Source organism: Rhipicephalus microplus, chromosome X (genome assembly GCF_043290135.1).
Source record: "Rhipicephalus microplus isolate Deutch F79 chromosome X, USDA_Rmic, whole genome shotgun sequence".
NCBI classification, from domain to species: domain Eukaryota; kingdom Metazoa; phylum Arthropoda; class Arachnida; order Ixodida; family Ixodidae; genus Rhipicephalus; species Rhipicephalus microplus.
Genome location: NC_134710.1, coordinates 155,150,892 through 155,175,764, shown reverse-complemented (window position 1 = coordinate 155,175,764; position 24,873 = coordinate 155,150,892). Strand labels below are relative to the sequence as shown.

General features: G+C 45.4%; 1 protein-coding gene across 5 annotated transcripts in view; it reads right to left on the bottom strand.

Annotated features, from left to right (window-relative positions):
• The window catches only part of sicily (NADH dehydrogenase (ubiquinone) complex I, assembly factor 6 homolog sicily), a 45,680-nt gene that overhangs the window by 14,187 nt on the left and 6,620 nt on the right, over positions 1-24,873 (bottom strand). For 4 of the 5 annotated variants that reach the window (XM_075878053.1, XM_075878051.1, XM_075878054.1 and 1 more), the window contains 2 exons: positions 24,194-24,327; positions 17,225-17,320 (listed from right to left, as the gene is read on the bottom strand). In XM_075878053.1, the coding sequence (XP_075734168.1) occupies positions 17,225-17,320; positions 24,194-24,327 (230 nt within the window). Of the gene's footprint in view, positions 1-5,914; positions 6,024-17,224; positions 17,321-24,193; positions 24,328-24,873 lie in introns of all 5 variants that reach the window. The other variant, XR_012887062.1, reaches the window with a different exon arrangement.

The window sequence follows — 24,873 nt, the reverse complement described above, 5'->3', positions numbered from 1 at the left end:
GTCGTACAGCAGAAAGTCCGCAACGTCGGTAGCGCAGCTGGTCGGTAGTGCTCGTGTGATTGCGTACCGCGTCGCGTAGTCCGTGGCAACACAAATCTATTTATTTCCGGCTGTGAAGAGTGGAAAAGGGCCCAACAGGCCGAGACCAACTCGAAAGAAAGGCTCGTTGGGAACGTCGATCGGTTGAAGGTAGCCGGCTGGGAGGGCAGACGGCGTTTTGCGACGCTGACAGGGCTCACAAGCGGCGACATAGCGTCGAACAGAGCGGGCAAGTCCAGGCCAAAAAAACCGACGTCGTACCCGATCGTATGTGCGAGAAACGCCCAAATGGCCCGTCATGGGAGTGTCATGAACTTGATGTAGGACAGTGGAACGCAGGTGCGCTGGGATGACAGGAAGTAAGTCTGATCCGAAGGAATCAAGGTTATGACGATATAGGATCCCGTCTTTCATCAAAAACATTCGTAGGGACGGGTCGCGAGGGTCGCGAGGCGTTGACTCCAGTTTGTCAATGATGGCTCGTAAAGAAGCATCCCGGCGTTGCTCTTCGCCAATGTTCAACAGCTGCGACACGGAAAAAACGTCCGTGATAGCGTCAGTATCGGTTGCTTCGTCAACAGGGTAGCGGGATAAACAATCCGCATCCTGATGTAATCGCCCTGTTTTGTACATTACAGAGAAGTTGTACTCTTGGAGGCGTAGAGCCCAACGAGCGAGACGTCCCGTGGGGTCCTTCAGGAAGGCTAGCCAGCAGAGCGCGTGATGATCCGTGACAACATGGAATGAGCGCCCGTACAGGTATGGACGAAACTTGGCGACTGCCCATACAAGGACAAGGCACTCCCGCTCCGTGATGGAATAGTTGCGCTCGGCTGGAGATAGCAATCGACTTGCGTAGGCTATAACACGGTCGTGTCCCCGTTGTTGCTGCAATAGCACAGCTCCTATGCCGTGTCCACTGGCATCCGTGTGAACCTTGGTTGGGGCTAATGGATCAAAGTGAGCCAAGATTGGTGGCATTGTAAGCAGTGTCGTAAGTTGCGTAAACGATGACGCTTGGTCATGGCCCCAGGTAAACGAGGCGTCTTTCTTCAAGAGGTCTGTGAGGGGGCGTGCAATGGCCGCAAAGTCCTTAACAAAGCGTCTGAAATATGAGCACAACCCCACAAATCTGCGGAAATCCTTTGTGGTCCTCGGAACGGGAAAGTTCGTGACTGCACAAATTTTCTCTGGGTCTGGACGCACGCCTTGGGCATCGACAAGGTGACCGAGCACGAAAATTTGACGACGGGCGAAGCGGCACTTGGAGGCGTTAAGCTGGAGTCCGGCTCGACGAAAAACGTCCAGAATAGATGACAAACGATCAAGATGCGAGTCGAATGTGGGCGAAAAGACAATAACATCGTCAAGGTAACACAAGCAGGTGGACCATTTCAACCCTTGGAGCAATGAGTCCATCATTCTTTCAAATGTGGCTGCTGCATTGCATAGACCAAAGGGCATCACCTTAAACTGATAAAGACTATCAGGAGTGATGAATGCGGTCTTCTCGCGGTCCATCTCGTCGACGGCTATCTGCCAGTACCCTGACCGAAGGTCAATAGTTGAAAAATAAGTGGCACCGTACAGGCAGTCAGGGGCGTCGTCGATGCGAGGTAAAGGATAAAAGTCTTTTTTGGTAATTTTGTTAAGGTGACGGTAATCGACACAAAAGAGCCTTGTTCCATCTTTCTTTTTAACAAGGACGACTGGAGAAGCACAGGGGCTGCATGAAGGCTCGATAATGTTTTTCGCAAGCATTTTGCCGACTTCATGTTGTAATATTGCACGCTCCGACGCAGACACATGGTAGGGGCGTCCGTGAATAGGAGTTGCATGGCCATTATTTATGCGATGGGTGACAATGGTCGCTTGGCCTAAAGAGTTGATGGCAAAGTCGAAAATGCTACGATAGCCCTCAAGAACGTGGCAAAGCGCTGCAGCTTGCTCAGACGTGAGGTCCGATGACACCATTCGCTTGATGTCGGCGCACCAAGAACATGATGGAGTGGAACCACTGACTGAGCTGCAGCAATTGTCAACTCTGAAGGGCTCGACATGGTCATCTTGGAGAGCGGTAATTTTGGCCAGGGAGATACCCTGTGGCAGAACTTGGGTGGTGAGTGAAAAGTTGACCAGTGGAAGGAAGGTGCGGTTTCTCTTAATCGTCAGAATTATATGCGGCACAGCAACCCCATGCGTAAGCATCACGGCAGGAATCGGGGCCACCATGTAATCACCATCAGGTACTGGCGGCGTGGAGGATAAGTCGACATGTGTGACAGAGTTAGGAGGGAGGCACATGAAATAAATGCAGCAGAGGCTGGTTTGCGGTGGGCTAGGCGGGTCGAAAAAGAGGGGTAAATCGAGATGGAGAGAGCCAGCTGAACAGTCTATGAGGGCAGAGTGCGTGGCTAGAAAATCCATACTGAGAATGAGTTCATGAGGGCAATGTTCGATAATGGCGAAAAGAACGACAGTGCTTCTCTCCCCAATATACACTCGCGCAGAGCACATGCCAAGAATCGCGACAGTTCCTCCATCGGCAACTCGTACAGCTCGGTTGAGGGTGGGCGTGACAACTTTTCTAAGTCGGCGGCGAAGGTAAGCACTCATAATGGACACATGCGCACCAGTATCTATCAATGCACTGACACGAACATTGTCGACAGTAACGTCCAAAAGGTTCCGGTTCGTTGTTAACGTTAATCGAGGATTCCTTACGAAGGTCGTCAATGCAGCTCCACCTCCAGAAGCTGCACGGCCTAGTTTTCCGCTCGGAGGTGCTGCGAATAGGTCGGGGAGGCAGCACGGCGTTGTGGGGGCGACCGGGACTGACGACGAGCAGGGGACGGTGACCGGTCGTAGCGAAGTCCGCTCAGAGGTGCTGTAGGAGCGGGAAATGTGGTCGGCATTGATGGAGAAACTGATGGGGACGACTGGCGAGCAGAAGTGGCGTGATACTGAGGTGCATAATGGGACGGTGGAGCCCAGCGGCTGCGGCAGTGACGAGCTATATGATCAACGCGTCGACAGTTAAAACAAATGGGCCTGTCATCAAGAGTATGCCATTCGAACGGATTGCGTTGTATGTGAGGCGCAGAAGGGGTACGATAAGAAGGCTCAGCAGAGTATACGGTAGGAACAGGATGTAGGCCAACATTCGATAGCTCTTGACAAACGACCGCTTGTATTAAAGAGATCGTGGTCGGGGAAGGCGCAGGCGTCGGTAATGGCCTGGCTACCGGTTGTGCTGCCTCGACCTCTCGACGAATGATGCGTGTAAGGTTGTCACATCGAGGGGCCTGGTGGAAGGCGTCGTCACACGAAGAAGTGGCCGCTGTGTTCGGAAGGCGCACGATGTTTTGGGCTATGCGGCGGGCTTTAGCTTGTTCGATACGTTGGCATTCTTTAAGGATTGTGTCGATGCTCGAGACGTTGTTAAAAACCAGCAGGTTGAAAGCGTCGTCAGCAATGCCTTTCAAGACGTGGTTAACCTTTTCGTCTTCCGAGATGCACTGATCGGCTTTGGAACAAAGGCCAAGACGTCAAGAATGTAGGAGACGTACGATTCGGTAGAAGACTGGGCCCGTGTGGCAAGAGTCTTCTTCGCAGCGAGCTGACAACCAGATGAATCGCCAAACAGGTCACGTATCTGTTCTTTGAAGAGATCCCAGCTCGTTATGTCGGCTTCGTGGCTTTCAAACCATGTTCGGGGAGTGCCGTCCAGGTAGAAAAGCACGTTGGCGAGCATGAGCGTGGGGTCCCAGCGGTGAGTAGCACTGACGCGCTCGTACCGCTTCAGCCAAGTGTCAAGATCGATCGTACCATTACCGGAGAAAGTGCCGGGATCCCGGAGGTGCGGGATTGTGATGTAGGTCACGGCTTGGACTGATGAGGGCGGCGTAGAGGAAGTACCAGCAGTCGAAGCAGTCGAAAGGTCGCTGATGGTGCGACCGCTGCGCGTCTTCATCGAGGTACGGGGGCCGTCCACCTCCAACAATAATGTTACGAGTAACTTGTTTAATGATCTGTTTACAGCGCACGGAACTCGACGAGCAAGATGGTGCCAGATCAGCATCAAACGAAAACTCACTTCGTCCTCCTCTTTCATGCAGCCGTGTTTAGCAGCTGTTATGTATCAGTATTTTAAGAATATACCACCAATGGACAGGGGAAAAGCCCTCATTTCATATCAAGGTCGCAGGATTTTATTTCAAAATGGCGTGTTTGTGTGCATGTGCACACACACATAAATGTAGTAATATGAAGAATTCAGACAAATTTCAGAATTTCGGTTGGCCCGCAATGTTTTAAAATGTATTTTATTGGCATTTAATTCAAACTCTTCCAGAAGTATTCCAGTGCACTAATTAAGTGAATTCCTACTTTTTGCCTGTCCATACTAATAGAGGTCTGCTGGCTTTACTGTTTCTAGTTGAACATTTATGTTCTTATATCACTAACTGTGGCAAATAAGCTGATTACCTGCCTACGAGGGTCAAAGCGGGCAAACTGCGTGTATTAACAATTGCGTGTTGATCGAGGAAGAAAAAAAAAACGGGGCAACCTGGCTTCGGTTTGTCACATGCCAAGCGCTTCTTAATGGGACACTAAAGAGAAAATAATTTTTTGCGTACTAGTAAAGTACAATTCTACAATCCCAAAAACACCACTTTTATCGTGAGACAATGCTTGGTAACTCAGAAAACGCACGAAAACGCGGCCGAAGACGCCACCTTGAGATTCCCATACTAAACACAGTGTGTCGAAGATAGTGAAGGCATCTACTAAGTCCTATGTAGCTTGTAATCAGTAAAAGGGAAGTACTTCGCCATCTGTGGGCAACATTGACCTAGCATACTAAGTTTCAGAAAATTTTATCAAGCCAACATCGCGAAAACAGGAGAAATACATTTTGAAATTAGTGACATCATGTGCAGACATTTCGGCAGAAAATTTAAAAACAAAACTTCAATCTTAAATTTCTCTACTAATAATAAACTTATAACAGTGACACACAGAGCATTAGAGTTCTCAGAGTACAGTTTATCAATCTAAACCAAGTAATTGTTACTCTTTAGTGCCCCTTAAATAAACAATGCAACAATTTTTCTGAGTAATTACTGATTATATTATAATAATTGTTGGTGTGTAGTGTCTAAAGTTCAGAATATGATTATGAGAGCACTGTAGTGAAGGGCTCTGGAAATTTATACCACCAGGGGTTCTTTAACGTGCGCCTAAATTTAGGTACACAGGCTTTTAGCACTTTTGCCTCTATCGAAAATGCGGCCGCAGCAGCTGGGATTCCCTCCCACAGCCTGCGAGTCAGGAGCCAAGTGCCTTTGCCACTAGACCACCGTGGCAGGTTATTGATTAGCTGTCACAAATGAGAGTCCAAGAAAGTGCGTGCCTCCGAATTCTAGTGATGGCGACAATTCCGACGCCATTCGCACATGATAGAAGCCAGAGTAACAGAAGAAAACAAGCATCGAAGGACTCCTCGAGCGTGCCATCTCTCCTCCTCGAAAGCACCACTATGCCGACCAACCTCTTCGCATTTATCGCCGAGCGATCTCTTGAAAAATCTCGAAGGAAAGGAGCGTGGTGATAGAACGTTGCATGATATTACAAGAGAAGTCCCACTCTTTCCACAGCCTTGACTGCACGCGGCGCCGACGAAACAACTAGAAACTTCTAGAACCCAGGGCTAGTGAATATAAGCCAGCTGCAGAGGAAGCCACAGCAGAAAATTAGAGTTTTTCCGCCGTCCGGCGAAGGCTTGTGTCTTCAAAAACAAAGCAGGAGATGAAGAGGTTTTCCACCTGAAGGTGAAGGCTTGTGTTACAAACAGGAGAAACTGTGTGCTTACCGCCAGTTGGTGAAGACGTGTTCTGCAGTCACAGCGTGTGAGTATCCGACGTGTTACCGGCGAAGAAGCTTTGTAATTGAAATGTGGGCATTTGATGACGCAAGAGTACCTGGAAGAGAAACCTCGAGTGCAATGAATCGACAACTTGTGCTGGACTTTGAGTGACTGTTTTCTTGAAGAGAAGCATTCAAGCTGTGTTCCAAGAAGTTCAGACTGAATTTGTTTGATGAATATTTTAGTCTATAAGTGACTTGGCTGGTTAATGCATGAGATTGCATTGTAGCATGTGTTGTTGTTTGTGTCCATTGTTTTGAGTGTATCTGGTTGTGTTGTGTAGCCCGTTGTTTTGAGAATCTTGTGATTAACGACGTATTATATTATTGTATCGTATTGTATTATTTCTGAGTGTGCATGTTTGTGTGTTGTTTGTTCTGTAGTATTTGAGAATATATTTTTGTTTTGCATCAACTCTCAGCTCTGCCTCGTTCTTTGGACCACAGCTGGCGTTTGCTGGTGCACCAAAAAGACCACTTCTAAATTGTCCGTGCTTTCGTGGTACATTTCAAGTGGCCGAGGAGGTCGCTAGGTGGCATCAAGTAGCGTGGAAGCACTCACTTCATGCCTCGCAGTTCTCATGGTTTTGGTGTGTTCCGCTCCACACATCCCAAAATTTTAATACCACTGCACTTGTGAAGTCATTTCGGAGTCCATCGACACCAACATTCTGGCCTGGGAGCATATTTTCAAGTCACCATGACAAAAAATGCCCTCCATTGCGTAGCCGCCATGCCAAGCCTACCAGTAGGTGGGAGATGCTGGCGGATACTCCCTTAATATCGGCAACGCAGACGCTGATGGCGGCCCAAACAACTGCACCTGGCACGGCAAACACCGACATCCATCCGCCGAGCCATGACTATCCCACAGATGGAGGTGTGGACTTCTTGGAGCTTCATTTTGAATGCAGACAAATCCACGGCAATAGCCACGGCGCTGGTACGAATACCAACTATGCTCCGGCATCGACACAACCAAACGCTGAATGACGACGAAGGCTGGAGAACGGTACTCACCGTCCACCATGGAAAACGACAGGCAAGAGAATGCCAACAGGCGTCGAGGAGTGGCTCCAGCACTGATAAACAAGCACAAGGACTTTTCAACGGTTACGGTAAGCCCAAGTATAGCAAGCTCCCACCAGTACCACGAGACGACTTTAAAGTCGTGATAAGACCACGCCAAGGATTGCTTATACGAACACTCACGAACCCACTACTGGCCGGGACAGTCATCGCAGCATGCAAAAATAAAATCCAAGGTTAGAAATTCATGCTACACTTAAAGCCCCGCTCCAATATAACAATTGTGTCGACTACAGACCTAGAAGTGGCAGAACTTGCCTGCAAAATCACGTCTATTACGGTAAACAGCCGACCCCATGCAGTTAATGCATACGTCACTACAGGGATGATGATGATATGTGGGGTTTAAGGTCCCAAAACCACCATGCCTCCATCAAAAATGCAGCCGCTGCAGCCGGGATTCGATCCCGCAACCTGTAGGTTAGCAGCCGAGTACCTTAGCCACTAGATCACTGCGGCGGGGCGTCGCTACAGGAGACAGAGCCGTGCGAGGGGTTATTCATGGCCTACACCCCCATACCTCGTCTGATACCCTGAAGGCCAACTTCCACATCCGCACTCAAAATGTTGAAATCATTCACGCTATATGCTGGATGACTCAAAGACAGTGGTCATCACGTTCTTCGGAGCTTTCGTACCCAAGTACATATACTATCAAGGAGGTAAACTTGCCTGCTACCCCTATAAGAACACAGTACAGGTCCGCGAAATTTGTCAGCAAGTGGGCCATAGAACCAATGTCTGCCCGCAGCTTGAACTTCAGGTTTGTAAAATACTATGTGAAACTTTAGAGCCAATGGATGGACATGACCGCACCCCGCGCTAAGTGACATGTAGAGAAGAGCACATGACCGGAGATTGCAGCTGTCAAAAGCGCCTAAAGCCAGCTCGAGATCGCCCCAAATACTTGAACAGGAAACAGTCACCCAAGATTCAACAGGCATCGCAAGAAACTGACGATATTCAAAGCAGCCGCCGACCGCACTGGTTTGAATCTGAAGAGCAAGAGATGCAGATCAGTGATCACGAATTCCCTGGACTGCCTTGACAAGCCAATATGCCACGCTCAATATCCAAGTCGAGATCCCAGCCCAGAACAAGATCCAGATCAGGCCTCAGACCAACCAAAAGCAAGAAGAATTCTAAACTACCACCAGCACCCAAGACCCCTCACCAAACCCATCTAAAGTCCAGGGCAGCTCCAGGCCAGCATCAAGCTGAACTACCGGTAAGCTGGGCACAAGCCACTTTTCCCACTCGCTCACCTATAACTGAAAACCCAGAATATAGAAAAAATCATTGAGAAAAACAAACTATTAAAAGCCAGCTTGGCAGACATTAAACGAGAGTTGGCTACTCTAAAGCCATCCCACAACCATGTCGAACTACACCAATTTCAAGCTAAGCTGGTACCACAGCAAGAAGAAGCAAGAGGTAAAAGCGATAGGAATGAAATCCAGTTACCTTCCCTAGCACAACAAATGCAACAGTTCTTCACCGAAATACACAAGCTTAAATGATACGTAGACGATTCAATTCATTCTGTCACTCAGAGATTTAAGAAACGGGCGAGCAACAGCCCGACAGCCCCAACCCCAAAATGTTTGAGACGTCGGATAGCGAAAAGAACACTCATGGCTAGCATTTATAGGCACTGTTGAGAAACCCTGCATGCATGGCAGTGAAATTGTCGTATGCTATACAACAAAATATCAGCCTTATCCCAATACATCTAATTGATGCGAATCCAGCCTGATGTTATCTGTCTTCAGGAAATAGGAACCAAATTACACATTATGACAGGTTACAACCCCCCCACTAATCCTCATTAACCCAAAATTGGAACTTTAGTTCGGAAGGGTGTCGCGCTGAGTCTCACAAGCATGCCTAACTGCAATATACAACACCAATTGTTATTATCTGGCTGTACAAAAGGAACAAATCTAAGATGATCGTGCTTGACATATACAGCCCGTCTAGGAGACGTAACATCAATTTTGAAGGATTGATAACATATGTAAGCCAAATGGGAAACCTGAGGGACAAGTAGTCGTTTTTGGGAACTTCAATGCACTTCATACGAGATGGGGGTAACCCAAAAACATATCTAAAGGGCAAAACCTGCATCAGGCAATCGAAAACAATCGCCTATGGCTCGCTACACTCTTAGACAAACCAACTTGCACCGGAAATAGTGTAACTAGACACACATTTCTAGACCTTACTTTTACAAACGACCTAGACCAGATAACATGAATCAATTTTGATGAAATCTTAGGCAACGATCACAACATAATGGGTTTGTCCCTAAATTCACCTAAAATAAGACAACCACTTGGAACGGCAAGTATAACTGACTAGACTGCTTTTCGAGGGAAGCAAGGCAACCCAGAGGGCATATAAAATGCAGCTGATAGGGCAAACTTTTTTCACAACATTCATGCCCAAACTACCCTAAAAATAACAACAACGAAAAATGTGCCTGCCATTGATCCTCACTTGCTAAGATTGTGGGAAGCTAGATGCAGTTTAGCTAAGCGATGGAAGAAGCAGCAACGTAACAGAAAACTTAAGATACGATTTGCAGAGCTCAGCCAGAAAACTGATGAATATGCTCGAACTCTGGATAACAATAACTGGTTTCAATTTTGTGTGTCCCTTCAGGGTACTTCGCACATGAAGGAAATGTGGGCGATATTACACAGCATGTTAGATCAGAGAGCCACAAACAAAATTCTCCGACAAATAGAAAATGACTTCGAGGGAAGTGATGATGCTTTAATCACTCCATTAAAGGAAATCTGTCTAAGCTCCACAGAGGGACTAGTCACAGACAAGGCAAGTCCTACGTACGACGGCCCAGCCTGCCCAGAACCTGACAGCTCCATAACGGTACCAGAAGTGCACGCAGCTGCGCAAAATTTCACAAAGAACACAGCCCCTGGCAGAGATAAAATCACGAATGCAATGATTCGCACCCTGAGCAATGAAACACCTATGCAAGCTTACTGACTTTTTCAATGAAAAAATGTGGGACAATAGAGAAGTACCACGCGAATAAAAAAAAAGCAGATATATTATTAATACCCAAACCTGGAAAGCCCAAGAATCTCCAGAACATTAAACCCATTTTTCTGACGTCTTGCATGGGCAAACTATTCAAGAAAGTTATTCAGACTGGTCAAAAACTATCGTTTGTTAAAACTTATAAATATTTGGGGGTTGTATTAAGTGCAGATTTCGGGTGGAATGAGCATGTTGCCTACATTGAAAAGAAAGCTTTACAGAAACTAGCATTTCTAAGACGTTCTTTGCGTAAATCTACCCCCAAATTGAAATTAATTGCGTATAAAACTTTTATCCGCCCGATCCTCGAGTATTCATCTGTGGTTTGGGACCCTCATAGCCAAGTATATATTAAAACACTTGATATGATTCAAAGAAAAGCAATCCGATTTGTATATTATCTCTACAGTGCTCTGACGTCACCCAGTGAAGTGTTAAAAAAAGCTGACTTGGATACCTTGCAGGCAAGACGGCAACACGATCGATTGAAGTACATGTTTCTACTTTACCACGACAAGTTACGCATAGACAAGCACGCGTACATAAAAACGGTTCACCAACGATCAACTCGTTTCGAGCATCCAAAAAAACTGAAGGAATATTCCTGTCAAACAAAAGCCTTTAAAAACCCTTTTTTTCCGCGCACTGTCACTAATTGGAATGCTCTTTCTGCTGATCTGGTGAACTACGAAACCGTTCAGTCGTTCATGGAGAAACTAAAACACCAGCAGCCCACTTGACTTTGATCTTTCTTTGCGCTTCGCCCTCTATTTTTCCACAGCGTATCCTGAAAAGGCTTCTATTTATGTACCACTTTTTATCACTTTTTTCATATCAATGCATTGTATTTTTAAAATGTTGCGATTTTTGAACCGTTATATGATATTTGTTTCTTAGTTCTATATGAGCAGATGTTTGTCATCATAGTTTTTTTTGTATGTGTACGCGTAAACCACTACAATTGTGTAAGTACTGGCGTTTTACTTGGATGTACTAGCTCTTCATGGTGTAAGCTCTACGTGACGTGTTTCCTTTCCTGTTGTATCTTCATATTTGCTTCCTTTTTTGTATCACCCACCCCTGCCTAAGGCCTCATGTGTGAGGCTGGCAGTACTTCTGAAATAAATAAATAAATAGACACGAGTAAGTTCTTACATTGAGACACACTGACTCTTTCCCAATGCAATGTTTGGATTTAGACCAAAGGTAGCTGCACAGGACGTATTCCTGCTACTCAAGGAAGAAGCACTACCAACCTAACGGGAGCACGGACAGGTTCATCGTACCTTTAGACTCCAAAAAAGCCTTTGACTCCATATCTCACAAAACAATACTTGAGGAGCTAAGCAGCATTGCATGTGAAGAAAAAATCTGCAACTACATAAACTTTTTTTTTGATGATCTGAACGGCTACAATAGGTACTAGTTCAACACAATCAACGTTAACGCCAATACCCAACCGCGGAACCCCACAGGGCTCAATTTCGTCCCTTTTACTTTTTAATGTTGGGATGCACAAGCTCGGCCTTTTGTTAGAGGAGGAATTCCGGCTAGGTAAAGCAATATACGCGGATGACATAACGTTATGGGCTTCCAAAGGCTCCATTAGCGACACACAAGATAACTTTCAAAAAGCCAACGACAAGGTCGAAGGATTTTGCATGAGTACAGGCATGTCATGCACGCTAGAAAAGTCGGAATTTATCAGGTTAAAAGCCAAATACTCTAGAAATTCGGGACGCCCCAAACACACCTCAATATTTATGGCCAACCTATCAGAGAGGTGCAAAGGCTAAGAGTCTTCGGTCTGTGCATCCAAAATAACGGTAGAGTAGATCAAACAATTGAAACACTCCAAAAAATGACGACAAATGTAGATCGTATGATACATAGGGTCATGCGGGAAAAACAAGGCTTTAGTGAAGAGGAAACTCTGTGCCTTGTACAGGTTTTTGTCATGAGTAGAATCACATACAGTCTACCTATCCAAAAGTTAACACATACTGAAACAGTAAAAATTATCGCAATCATAAGAACGGCATACAAAGTTTCGATTGGACTGCCAACCAATGCTAGCACCAAAAAGTTGAGGCACTAGGACTTTATAATACCTACGAAAAACTCGCATCTGCCGTGCTGGCATCTCAAAAGGAAAGATTAAATTCGACGGACCAAGGCAGAGCTTTACTAAAGCAGGTTGCCTACCCCTTACGACCTCAACACGCAGGAGAGGAGACATACTACCTCACCACATTAGGGCCCAAATCATGGCGTCCCCCGTCCCGAAGAATATGAGCGCTAAGTACCAGCCAGGTTGGTGGCAAGCTAGAGCAAGAACACTACAAAAGCATTACGGTAACAACCCAACCGCCTTCTTCACAGACGCCTGCAGACTGCAAGGCAATATTTACACTGTTGTTGCGACCAGAGGAACTATAACTATAGCACTGTCGGTAAAACCCCCGTCAATCAGCACGGCCAAAACGGGGGCGGTTGCTTTCGCGATCAGATGCGCTGAACAAAAAGGAGACTCCGCCCTTGTGATTGCCGACTCTCAATCAACTTGCCATATGTTTCAGGCTGAGGCAATTCCAAGGGAAGCTATGAGAATTCTAGGAAAGCAACTACAAAATGAGCATGCAATACTATTGTGTCCCATGCATGCGGGACTTGAGTGCAACGAAAAGGCCAACCAGCTTGCTCATGAAATAAGCATCCCAGCATCGGTCACGACCCTCGATGAACCCCCAATAACTCCACGCGACATCCTCGAAAACCAAACAGGAGAACGAAAAAAAATACAGTCATGTCCATCCGGATCTTACCGGAGAACAGGCACGAGACTGGCGTCTAGTACAGACCAACACGTACCCACACTTACAAAGAAACCACCACATAAATCCCACAATATGAGCACGAAGCTGTCCGTGGTGTGGCGAACAGCCAAATCTTGCCCACATTACATGGGAATGTGAAACACGGCCCCAAAACGTCAATTCTCTTTTGGGGACAACATCTCGACCGAGGCTGTGGGAGACCTGGCTTGCTAGCAAGGATCGGGAAAGCCAGCTGGCTTTGCTCGACCAGGCCCAGCAAGTTGCAAAGGCCAGTGGAGCCCTGGTCTGAGGACCCCAGCCAATTGCCCTGAAACCTTTTATGGAATAAAAATAAAGTTACCCTCTCTCTCTCTTGGGGGACCAACATGTCCGCCCTTGGAATCAGCCTGGCAATTGCCTCCCTAATTAAGAGGACTAGTCACTTTTGCTTAATTAAATGAGTTTATTGCCCCATGAATCAACTCCTGCAAGAATATTTAGAATCTGCCAAGTACAAGCGAAGTTGCAGGAAATTGACGCATGCCTTAAGTGCTTTATAACTCCTCTTGTACAAGCGAGCTCGCTGAAAGCTACGTGGTGAGGAGAGGTAGAGGGATGACAAGGGGGTAAGAAGCTATGTTCGTTCTCAAGCACGCTTTGTAGCCTAGAACGCTTCCTTCTCTTTTTCTTTTTTTCTTCCTTCGAACGCGCTGCTTGCATTCAGTATGATTGCGAGAGCGTGAGCAGGTGCATGGTGGCTTCCGTGGCTGCTGCGACAACAATATAGCTCACGATGCTCAATCAGCCAATGTCCATGGACAGTGGGTTTATGTTGCAGTGAACCAGGGATATGAGGTGCTGGAAACTTCGAGCCTTTGTAATGGTGTGGTGTGTCTGGCGTTGCTGATCAGAAGTGGTGAGGAAGCAAGCAAAATCATAATACTTTTTTGCTTATTTAGCTGCTTTGGAAGGTGTCAAAGACTCAGTCACATCAGAGTGATATGAAATAATAATGTTTAACATGCAGGAGGGCTCGTGTTTGTAAAGCAGAAAGTAAGCAAAGAATTCAGTGGTGGTCTGTGTAGCTGTATTATGTGTGTATGTCATGAAGGAAAGAACGCAGTCTCAGTGTGGTCGGAAGTGACATACATTGACAGAATATTGCCCAACAATCGGTTAAATTGTTCTGTCAGGCCATTTGACTGAGAATGGTATGTAGTAGTGGTCCAGTGAATGGCATGGCATTCCTGTAGAAGTGATTCGACACCATTCAACAGAAATGCATACTTTTGATCACTGAGAAACTCGGGTGGTATACCATGATGTACAAAAATGTGGTCTAAACTAAAAGAACTGATATCACTTGCCAATGCAGATGGCGGAAGTGAAGTTTTTACACAGCTTGTGAGGTGGCTGATGACGACTATCCAATGATTTCCAACAAAAGCGATGGAAAAAGATTCACACAAATTGATGCAAACAAAGTAAAAAAAAAACTCTCGCAGGACAAGGGAAGGGATATAGAGAAACTAAAGGATGTGGAAGGATATTCTTCCAGTGTTGGCAAGCAATCCAGGAGTGGATGTAGTGGCAGACGAAGTGGTACAGTTACAATTGAAAAAAAATATGCACAAGTCACTGATAACCTGAGCCACAAAATCGCCACGTGCAGCAATGTTCTTCATTAGCACGCCAATAGTGAGATTGTCAATCACATTTTATTTTCAAAAGGAGGGGTGGCTGACAGACTGGTGCAAAACAGCCAATGCTGTTGGCTGTTGATCCATGCAGAAGCCCATATCTTAGTGAAACACTTGTTCATTGCACTAAGCACATAATTTTTAATTTTTTGCTGGAGCCGAGAACAATGTATCTTTATGGTAGTAGCTCCAAAAAAGCTGTCTGTCGGAGTGGTTTTGCCAGCTGGGCACTGCTGCTTTGGAAAATGGAATGTGCTTGACACTCTGGATGTCGTTGTGCACAGAAAAAACAGCGTCGTGTGTCACAATCTGGTAGCTCCGGCAGCCATTTACTTGTGCCAATCTTTTTCCATTGAGACTATACATTTACATACCACAAATATTATAATGGCAGAGGCGTGTGTAAGACTTCAATACTGTGGCATGTGCATGCTGCTGATTAGTAAGGGGAATAACCAAAAGCCCTTAGTGCCTCTTGGAAAGGTAATTTCGATGGTGCAGCAAACCATCATGAAGACAAAAGTGATGCATTTGACAGAGCAGTTTTTTAGAGATTGGGTGTGATGAAGGCTTATGTAACAAATCCATAAGGGAAGCTACCAAGGAGTCTTTCCTGTGCTCCAGAAGCATGTCACTGACAAATGATGATTAACATGCGGGGTTTTAGCATCCCAAAACCACGATATGATTATGAGAGATGCCGTAGTGGAAGGCTACGGAAATTTTGACCACCTGGGGTTTCTTAACGTGCACCCAAATCTGAGCACGCGGGCCTACAGCATTTTCGGCTCCATCGAAATGTCAGTGACAGACAGTGAGGACACGCAGTAGGGCACAGATAAGGAACCATCACTAGATGGAAGGGGTGACTAGAACAGAGAGTCTGCATCAGCATTTTTTTCCGTCTAAACATGTGAATACCATGCTCCTTGAGTAATAGCGCCTAATGGGCAAGCCATCCAGATGGATCTTTCAATGAAAAAAGCCAACGTAATGCACGATCATGTATAACCACACTAAATGGGCATTCATAAAGATAAGGTCAAAACTTCTCTATGGCTCATATTATGACCAGACACTTCAGACACTTTTGATCTGTAACAGAATATAGTTGGCTCCAGCTTTGGTGAGTGCACAATTAATATAAGAGACTATGTACTGATAAAATCCAGGTTTATATTGTAGCACTGAGACCGGCCCTGTGTTTGCGTGTACTTTCTAATAATAGTATTTGCGGGCTTTTACTGGCCGAAACCACGATATGATTATGAGGATCGCCATAGTGGAGGGCTCTAAAAGTTCAGTTAAAGTTGCTATGATGGATGCAAAGTTGCACTAAAAACAACACAGACTGTCTGAAAATAGCACCCGCTCCCTTTCAGTATGGCAGGGATCTTTTACACTAATCTCTCTTTCTCTCTGTGAGTGTGTGTGCATGAACACACGTGCAATGTACGGTATATAAGTTTTCTGGCATCAGTACACCACTGGATGAAGTTGTAAGACAAAAAATCACAGCATATCGACGGAGTGAATGATGATAAGTGAGGCGAAGTGTCCATTCGTCCGTCCATGTGTCCGTCCGTCCATGCATGCGTCCATGCGTCTGATCCCGATCGAAAATGCAGACGGCGCGAGAAAAACATCGACGAGACCCGAGCAAAGGAAGCCGAGCGCGTCTGTAACGTGCCCGCCGCTTTGCTTCGTCCACGCCCCACCAACGATCTGCCATGTACAGCGACTATCCAGGAGACAGAGAGGCACTCATTCACCGTGTAACCAGGCACAGCCCGTGCAGCAGGCAATCGGAGAGTAGCAGTACAGCGCCATCTAGAATATTTTCACTCAGCTGTAGTTTGTATGTACTTCTATGAGACAACGCTGTCTATTATACTGTTCGGGAGATACTGGCTTCTTTCTTTCTGGTCACTTTTTCTCTCGGTTACACGTGACGCATGACAAGGTTAGACTAAGAAGAGCTTCGCCCCTAAAATTATTGCTGACTGGTTTTCTTAGCACACACTGGTGGTGCAGTTGTCAGAGAGATGTAACACCCTATAAGCCAGAAGTGACTCTGTGGTTGGTTTCACTTGGCCCCTCAGCCAATTCCCTTTTGTTCATTTAACAGTGTTTATCTTGACACTGGCAGGTTTAATACTTTTACATAGCACACAAGGGTTTATTGGCCAGCTGACAATACATAAAGGTCACATATTATGCAATGTCATCTGCCAAAAAATATGTTCCAGCTACGGCACCATAACCATATGGGACACTGGCTCAGCGTTGCACATACATGAACACCCAAGAAAGTGCACAAGGAAACATTTGTCAACTTAGAGCAGGACATATTGAATGTGCTGTGGATTTGTCTACCAGCAATGGCAAAATGTTTTTCATCCACTTTTATTTCCTTTTATCTTATAATTATCACACTTCAATTAAAACTATTGTTTACACCCACAATACTTATTTTGGCTTCGTAGAATTACATCTAAGAAAATGGACCTTTCCGTTGGTTCTTTTTTTTTTATCATTCATTTCAACTAGCAGTAGTTTACAGTAACAAGCAAGACTGCACTGTACCTTAGCTAAGTGTTGATGGGCTGTGCAAGCGATGTCATATATCAGTTCCTTTAAGTCTACTTTCCCATGTGCAACTGACTCTTGCGACACCTTATGCTGCAAGGAGAGAAAAAAGGAATAAGTGAAATTTTTCCAAAAGACGTTAAACACAAGGTAAAAGTGACTTCTTCTGAGCTTTGGAGCCAACACTCTTAAAGGGACACTAAAGTCAAATACCAATTCATGTCAGAGTGAAAGCTCAATGTATGACAACATCTAAAATGACAAAATAGTCAACAACAGTACCCTACTTAGTGAGAAATTAAGGTAAATGCACAAGAACACAAGCGCAGCAGTAGGACATTGTCAAAATGATCCCGAAGACATCAAACGGACCGCCTACAATCAAACACTAGTAATCCATCTAGCTGCACACACATGCACCGCAGTAGGACATTGTCAAAATGATCCCGATGATATCAGACGAACCGCCTACAATTAATCATTAGTAATCGATCTAGTTGCACTAAATAAAGAACTTTCCATGCATCAAGAGACGCAATGAAATGCTGCCTGTTCGTTTCTGTTTGATTCATGAAAAAAAGAATTACCGGACGTTACTATGAAATGGCGCGAGTGATTCCAAAATTCAATTTTCGCGTAGTTACACTGGACAGATGGTGCCATCTAGCGGGGCACAGTTTAATAAAAACACGTCTGCAATATCGAAGCCAATGGTGGGAAATTGATCAATGGACGTTGTTGCTGCTGTGGCTCCCACTGCTTTCGGTCTGCTGCTACTAGCGCAGTAAAGGCGGGCAACGTTGTGCACGGCAACAGTGACGTGAGTCAGTTCGGGCGGTCCGCTTCTTGAGGCGGGTAATTTGAAGTGTGCTGACCCAATGCAGACCCCTAAAACGCGAGTTTATTTCAAAACAGGGCCTTCCTTGGCCCAAAAGTAATGCTACAAGGTTTCTGGACCACTATTTCAACAATCAACGTCGACTTAATAATAGTTGCCTTTAGTGGCCCTTTAAGAATGGCTATGTACCTGGCATGGCCACAAACACAGATGAAAAGCACAACATAACCAAACCCATCTACAATACAGCAAAAACAAAGCAAATGAAAACAAATTTCTACACAGAGTTTTTTTAAGGTGAGACTGCTAGTACTTGTTTGTTTTTCCACACGGCCATGTAACGCAAATTGAGTACGTTTAGACTCTGCTAATATCCTGCAATTTATTATGGAAGCATATTACACTCCAACTCTCTTGACAATGCGTCCAACCAGCTGAAGTTTAAACAGCGAAATCAGTATCTGATTATTTGGTGGGTACCGAACATCAAATTCACTCTGACAACATCGGGTTTTTTCAATGTGAACCATAAGCACAGCTAGACGGGGTGTTGAGAGCTTTACCCCCTACTCATGAAATTTTTTTAGTTTGCATATACACTCAAACCTCATCATAACATCATGTCTGCCAGAAAAATAACTTTGTTATATCTGAAATTTTATAAAGAGAGTTTTATAAAACTGTCTCTAGGCAAGACTATTCTTCATTCACTGCGTTATGACCAATAATTTGTTGTATCTGGGTTCATTACCGTATTTACTCGCATAATCCTCGCACTTTTTTTGCCGGAAATCTGATGCAAAGTTAGGGGGTGCGAGAATTACACGGGGAAAACTTTCCACGAAAACGCAGAGAGCGAAAAAAAAAAAACGAAGTGGCCGCAAATCGGGATTCTCACACCAGCAACTTACAGCAAGCTTTACAAAGTACTAATTAGAACTTACCTCAACAATAAAAGTAGAGGTTCAACACAAGGCAAGATTTATTTGAGACATAAAAATTGGAAGCAAATAGTCGAGAATTAGAACACCATACGCGAAGCTTGTGGGCGTTGCGGGCGTAGCGGTAGCGGTCGGCGCTCAACAGAAGCCCTCAAAAGGTAAGCGTAGGACGTCAGTATTGGGCTGATGGCTATTTAACAGAATCGTCCGCAGTTTCCTTCTGAAGAAATAAAGTTTACCATCAATCCCAGTTTTAGGCACACGGCAGGCCCAACGCGTCTTGATGGCTTTCAGCTGCCGTCACCAGTAGCGAACCAAAACTCGTAGGCTCCGAAGGGCCTACCGGCGTCCCTGTTGCCGTTGTTTAGCGTATGATCTATCACTTGCAACTTGAAGCAGCCGTGTGGCTTCAGTATCGCCCCATAACGTGCCAAGATAACCGACACATGGATGGATGGAAAAACTTTATTTCGTCAGAAAGCAACTGAGGATGATTCCGTGTTTGATGGCCATCAACCCAAGGTTGGCGGCGACCTGTGTGGCCCACTCCACGACCCTTAACTGGACGACTGGGTCTGAGCTGGTCAACACGGCCTCCCAGTGCTCAAGAGAGGGATCATGCATAATATCCACCGGCGGCGGCACTATGCTACATTCCCGAAATATGTGATCATATGTTGCCACAGCCTGACACCATTTGCATTGCGGCTTAATCTCCTCCGGGTACATTTTGTTCAACACGTAAGGGTTGGGAAAAGATCGCGTCTGCAGTTTTCTCCAGACGCATTCCTGCGCCTTAGTCAACCGCTTGTGCGGGGGCGGATAAAACCTCCGCTCTAGTTTAAAATGATTCATTATGTCATGAAAGGACACCAGCCCATCTCTCGCGGACCTCCCCGGAACTGGCGGCTCACCTACCCGGCTGACGAAACCTCGAGCATTCAGGTGAGCCGCCTCGTTCCCAGGGTTCCCAGAGTGTGCTGGTACCTAGACAATTTCTATTTCTCTCATTTCTCGTCCCGTGGCCCCATGCAGAAATCGTGCGGCGGTCGCCAATAGTCTGCCCCTCGCCAGATTTCGGATGGCTCTCTTTGAATCACTGAAAATCAAATCTGACTGCGAATTAGTTATTGCTAGCACTATTGCCGCTTCCTCTGCAGTTTCCGAGGAGCGGGTTTTGACCGATCCAGAGGCGACCACGGGCCCCCGCCTGTCCACCACCACAATCACAAAAGCGTCTTTGTCCCTGTATTCCGCAACATCTGTATAGACTGCCGCTTTGTACTCGCCGTACTCAACGTGTAAAGCTCTGGCTCTTGCCTGCCTGCGCTGCGTATGGTGAATCGGATGCATACTTTTGGGCAAAGGTTTTATGTACAGGGCCTTATGTAACTCTCGCCGCACCTGAATTTTAGTGTCCCCAGTGGGAGCCTCTGCTCCAATGCCAATCCTTTCCAATATAATCCTGCCCGCTTTGGTTGTCGAAAGCCTAGCGTGCTGCATCACCAGATGCGTCTCCAATAATTCATCCAGGGTGTTGTGTACCCCTAGTTTTAACAGCCTTTCTGTAGGCGCGTTGTTAGGCAACCCAAGTGCTGCCTTGTAAGCTTGCCGGATCATAGCCTCGACCTTACCTTTTTCTGCGGCATCCAACTTTATATAAGGTGTCGCGTAAGTAATCCTGCTGAGCACAAACGCCTGTACCAGCTTACAGAGTTCTTTTTCTTTAACGCCACTCTTACGGTTAGCGATTCTTCTGATTAGCCTGACAGTAGCATTGACCGTGGTCTTAAGTTTTTCAAGGGCCACCCTATTCTTCCTGTTAGTTTGCAGATATAGGCCAAGAATTCTAATCGTTTGAGCTTCAGCTACCGGCCTACCCCCTACCTTTACCTCTAACGGCGGTGGCGGAATATAGTGTCTTGCATGTAGCCCTCTGGGTTTGTCCCGAACCACAAAGAGCTCGGACTTTGGCTGAGAGCATGAAAGTCCCGCCTCCCCTGCCAACTCTTCGACAATATTAACTGCCTCTTGCAGTGTTTCTTCCAGATGCGCGTCACTACCCCTGGTTACCCATACAGTAATATCATCTGCATAAAATGTCTGTTTGAGTCCCGGTATCTCCTCCAGCCTCGGCGGTATTTTAATTAAGGCGATGTTAAACAGGAACGGTGACAAAACTGAACCCTGCGGCGTCCCTTAGCCTCCCAACGCGAATGAGTCCGATTTGATATCTCCTATTGAAATTTCTGCGGTTCGGCCTTGCAAGAATGATCTGATGTAGCGAAATGCCCTGACCCTTGGGCCAATTTCCGATAGGTTATTCAATATTGCCTCATGCGAAACATTGTCGAAAGCTTTATTCAGGTCAAGCCCCAATACGGCTTTGGTGCCCGTGCCATGCCCGGGATCGACTACATCATGTTTTAACTGTATCATGACATCCTGTGTGGACAAATTGGCCCTGGAACCTATCATAGTTGACACAACATACAAAACACGCCGCAACGCGCACTGGCCACTTCGGCTTGGCTTGGATTGAATTGAATCTCCGTGCAATAGTACGCTTGATGATTAAGAGATGGCGCCAAATGGCGCGCGCTATCATCATCAGTGGCTGGAACGAGCAGACGACATTATTGCGGCAGTTTTTGGGGTGCGATAATTACTCGAGGAAAAATTTTTTTCGTATTTTTCTTGGGCAATGTGGGGGGTGCGAGAATTATGCGAGTGCGAGGATTATGCGAGTAAATACGGTATATTGAGGTTTGTGCGTATACACTCACAAGTACACCGACATACATTTGACACTTTACTGCCTGGTGTCGCGAATTCACGATATACCGAAAAACTTTGAGCAAGCAAGTTACAGAATGCATGCCACTTTTATAGCTGGGTGTCAAGTACTCTTGTGGAACGTAGCTTTCAGCATGAAAAATATAGTGCTAACTTGTGCAAAGCGTATTATGCTAGAACCAGTTGTATTGTAGCTGATGGCTCCCGCTGCGGTGGTTTAGTGGCTAAGGTACTCGGCTGCTGACCCGCAGGTCACGGGTTCGATTCCCGGCTGCGGCGGCTGCATTTCCGATGGAGGCGGAAATGTTGTAGGCCCGTGTGCTCAGATTTGGGCGCACGTTAAAGAACCCCAGGTGGTCAAAATCTCCGGAGCCCTCCACTACGGCGTCTCTCATAATCATATGGTGGTTTTGGGGCGTTAAACCCCACAAATCAATCAATTGTAGCTGATGGCGGAGACTGCAGAGAGCGCAAAACACGTGCAAGAGCGCCCACTTCTTCCTTTGTTCTTGCCTGGCTGACGCAAGTTCTATCTTCAATGATTATCTTTACTCAGTGTCTACGCGGTCAAGACATGGCACACAACATGTTGTGTAATTCTGAAGCACGTTTTTAATTGCAAGGTCCTCATTTCTGTGGCATGTGGAGAATTCACAACATACATAAAAGTATAAAGTAAAGGTGCCTTTTAGATAATTGAACGATGGAATCATACAAAGGTTGCTATTTAAAGCTGGAAAATGAATACAATTTTTCTTTTCTTAGGCAGTTTCATAATTCAGGCATTAAAGGCTTAAAGGCATCAAATCCGCCCCACAATAAACTGGTTGAGCCCCTCATGTACTGCATTAAAAGCATACATACATGACAAGTAATACATTCTCCCCCAAAACTGCAAGATAACTCCAACCCACAGCCTGCTTATTCACTTATCATAATGTGCCAGGAGGCACCCAACTTAAAATCTACAATTATTATTAGACAAGTTAAAAAATAAAAAGGGACAAACTTTGAGTAAAATAGGAGAATGTTGAAAGAAGTATCATGGAAAAGGTCGTGAAGGATTATTCATATGCCGAGTCTTCCCCAAAAGAGAAGTCAGTATTGCTGTCAAACAAAATGCCAGTGACCTCATCACTGAAACGGTCAGATGTGGTTGCTAGGGGGGGCAGGAGGGAGAACTATAAATGCCAGCAATTCGTATAGATCACTATCGTGGATCTATTGGGCATGGTAAATATTGTACAATGGTGGAACAAAAGAGGCACATTACTGTCGACATTGATACCTAAGTCTTGTACACAAAGGTCTCAACATTTTACCATAAGGGGTATCCTCAGACGATCCTAGGACAGCAGTCGGCAATCCGCGGCCCACGGGCCACATGTGGCATGTGTGGAACTATTATGCGGCCACCCAGACAAGATCAGAACACCCACGCCTCCCCGTCTCCCTCCCTATTTGACGGCAAACATGGCAGTTTATACATCAAATTAAGCATTTGCTTGTAATTTATGTTTGTAAATTGAAACTTTGTGACATGAGTGCTTACAATAAACACCAACTTTTTTCAGTATTGTCAATTCTAATTCAGCAAAGTTTTTTCTCTTTCCCCGCCTCCCCGATCAGTCTTGCAGCCCCCGCCACGTCGGCTTCATGAGAATATGCCCCCTCTCTCACAAGGTTGCCGATCTCTGCCCTAGGGCATTATTACCTCAGTGAAAATCAAAGAAGGCCACGTCTCGAAAGAACTGTCTTTAAACAATATTATCAGCACGTGTATGAAAACTGTAAAATAGACGTGCAGCCATCTGACACCTATGCCAATTCTATACCAGGCACTTGAAAGCCTTGAAAGCCTTAGAATCAGTGCCAGGCCCAGAATGACAAGATGTCGAATGTCACCTTTATTGTGGAGTGGATTATCTTTCAGTATTTTATATATAAAAAAGAAAATAATGCCAAAAACAGTGCTATTTTAGCACTAACTCTATTATTGATGCAGAAGATGCACGAACTAGCCCATAAAGTACTTCTAGGGCACTTCTAGGCACAAATTTAAGAGGCAGATTTAAGAGGCAGCTCTTTCGTATCTAACTCAGTGCATCTAACAAAGACATGTAAGCCTCTTATTTGCTGTCAAGATACATTGTTAGTGGCCGAGTACTGTGGTGCAATGCAAGAAGTACTGGCCAGCATTAAAACATGATTGTTTCTAGTACATCGGTAAAACTAATGAGCATGTGCTTATGATAGACTGGCAATCACTCTATGGGTAAAACATACAGCCTTGCAATCTTTTCTATAGCGCTTCTTACTAGAGATATTCCTTGATTACAAGAAACTATAGCAAAAACTTTCAGCATATGCATAGTTTTCAAGCAGTTTTACCTTGGCCATGAGGTCAATTGGAAGATACACGCGGCCTTTTGCAGCATTGAAAGGGATACCTCTAATCAGATTTGTTAATCCTTGCAGTTTCCCTACATGGCTTGCGACGTGATCACATGCTACATTCTGTACACCTAAAAAGATAACAGAGGAAAACCAAGTAGACAATTTTGTGGAACCTTCTTAGACATTCAAAGGTGTAAAAGTAAGGACATAAAATAAAACATTTTGCACTATTCCACAGAAACTATACATCATTGCTACATTGTACACACTTTAATAAATATGCTTATGTCACAGTATCTTGACAGAAGGCAATTCTGCAATCACTATCCTGTACATCAGACTTGCACTAAAACTAAACTATTTTGTGCTGGGTGATTGAGACAATATGTATGTGAAGGCTGCTAACCAATCCTGACAACCATGAATGTACACAATCGCAAGGACATGGTGTTGCAAACTGAACACTGCCACTAAATAAGTGCATGCACATGATACAACTCTACTTCTGCTGAAAAATTGCCTTTGTTTCCTTCGTATTCAAATTAACGGTTACGTGTAATGCGACTCAAACAGTCTTCTAGCTCATCAACTAGTGCAAAACTGCATTCAGCCGGCAGAAAACAATAATGATACGCTATAGCATTCGCTCATCAAGCACAAGCAACTGACCATGT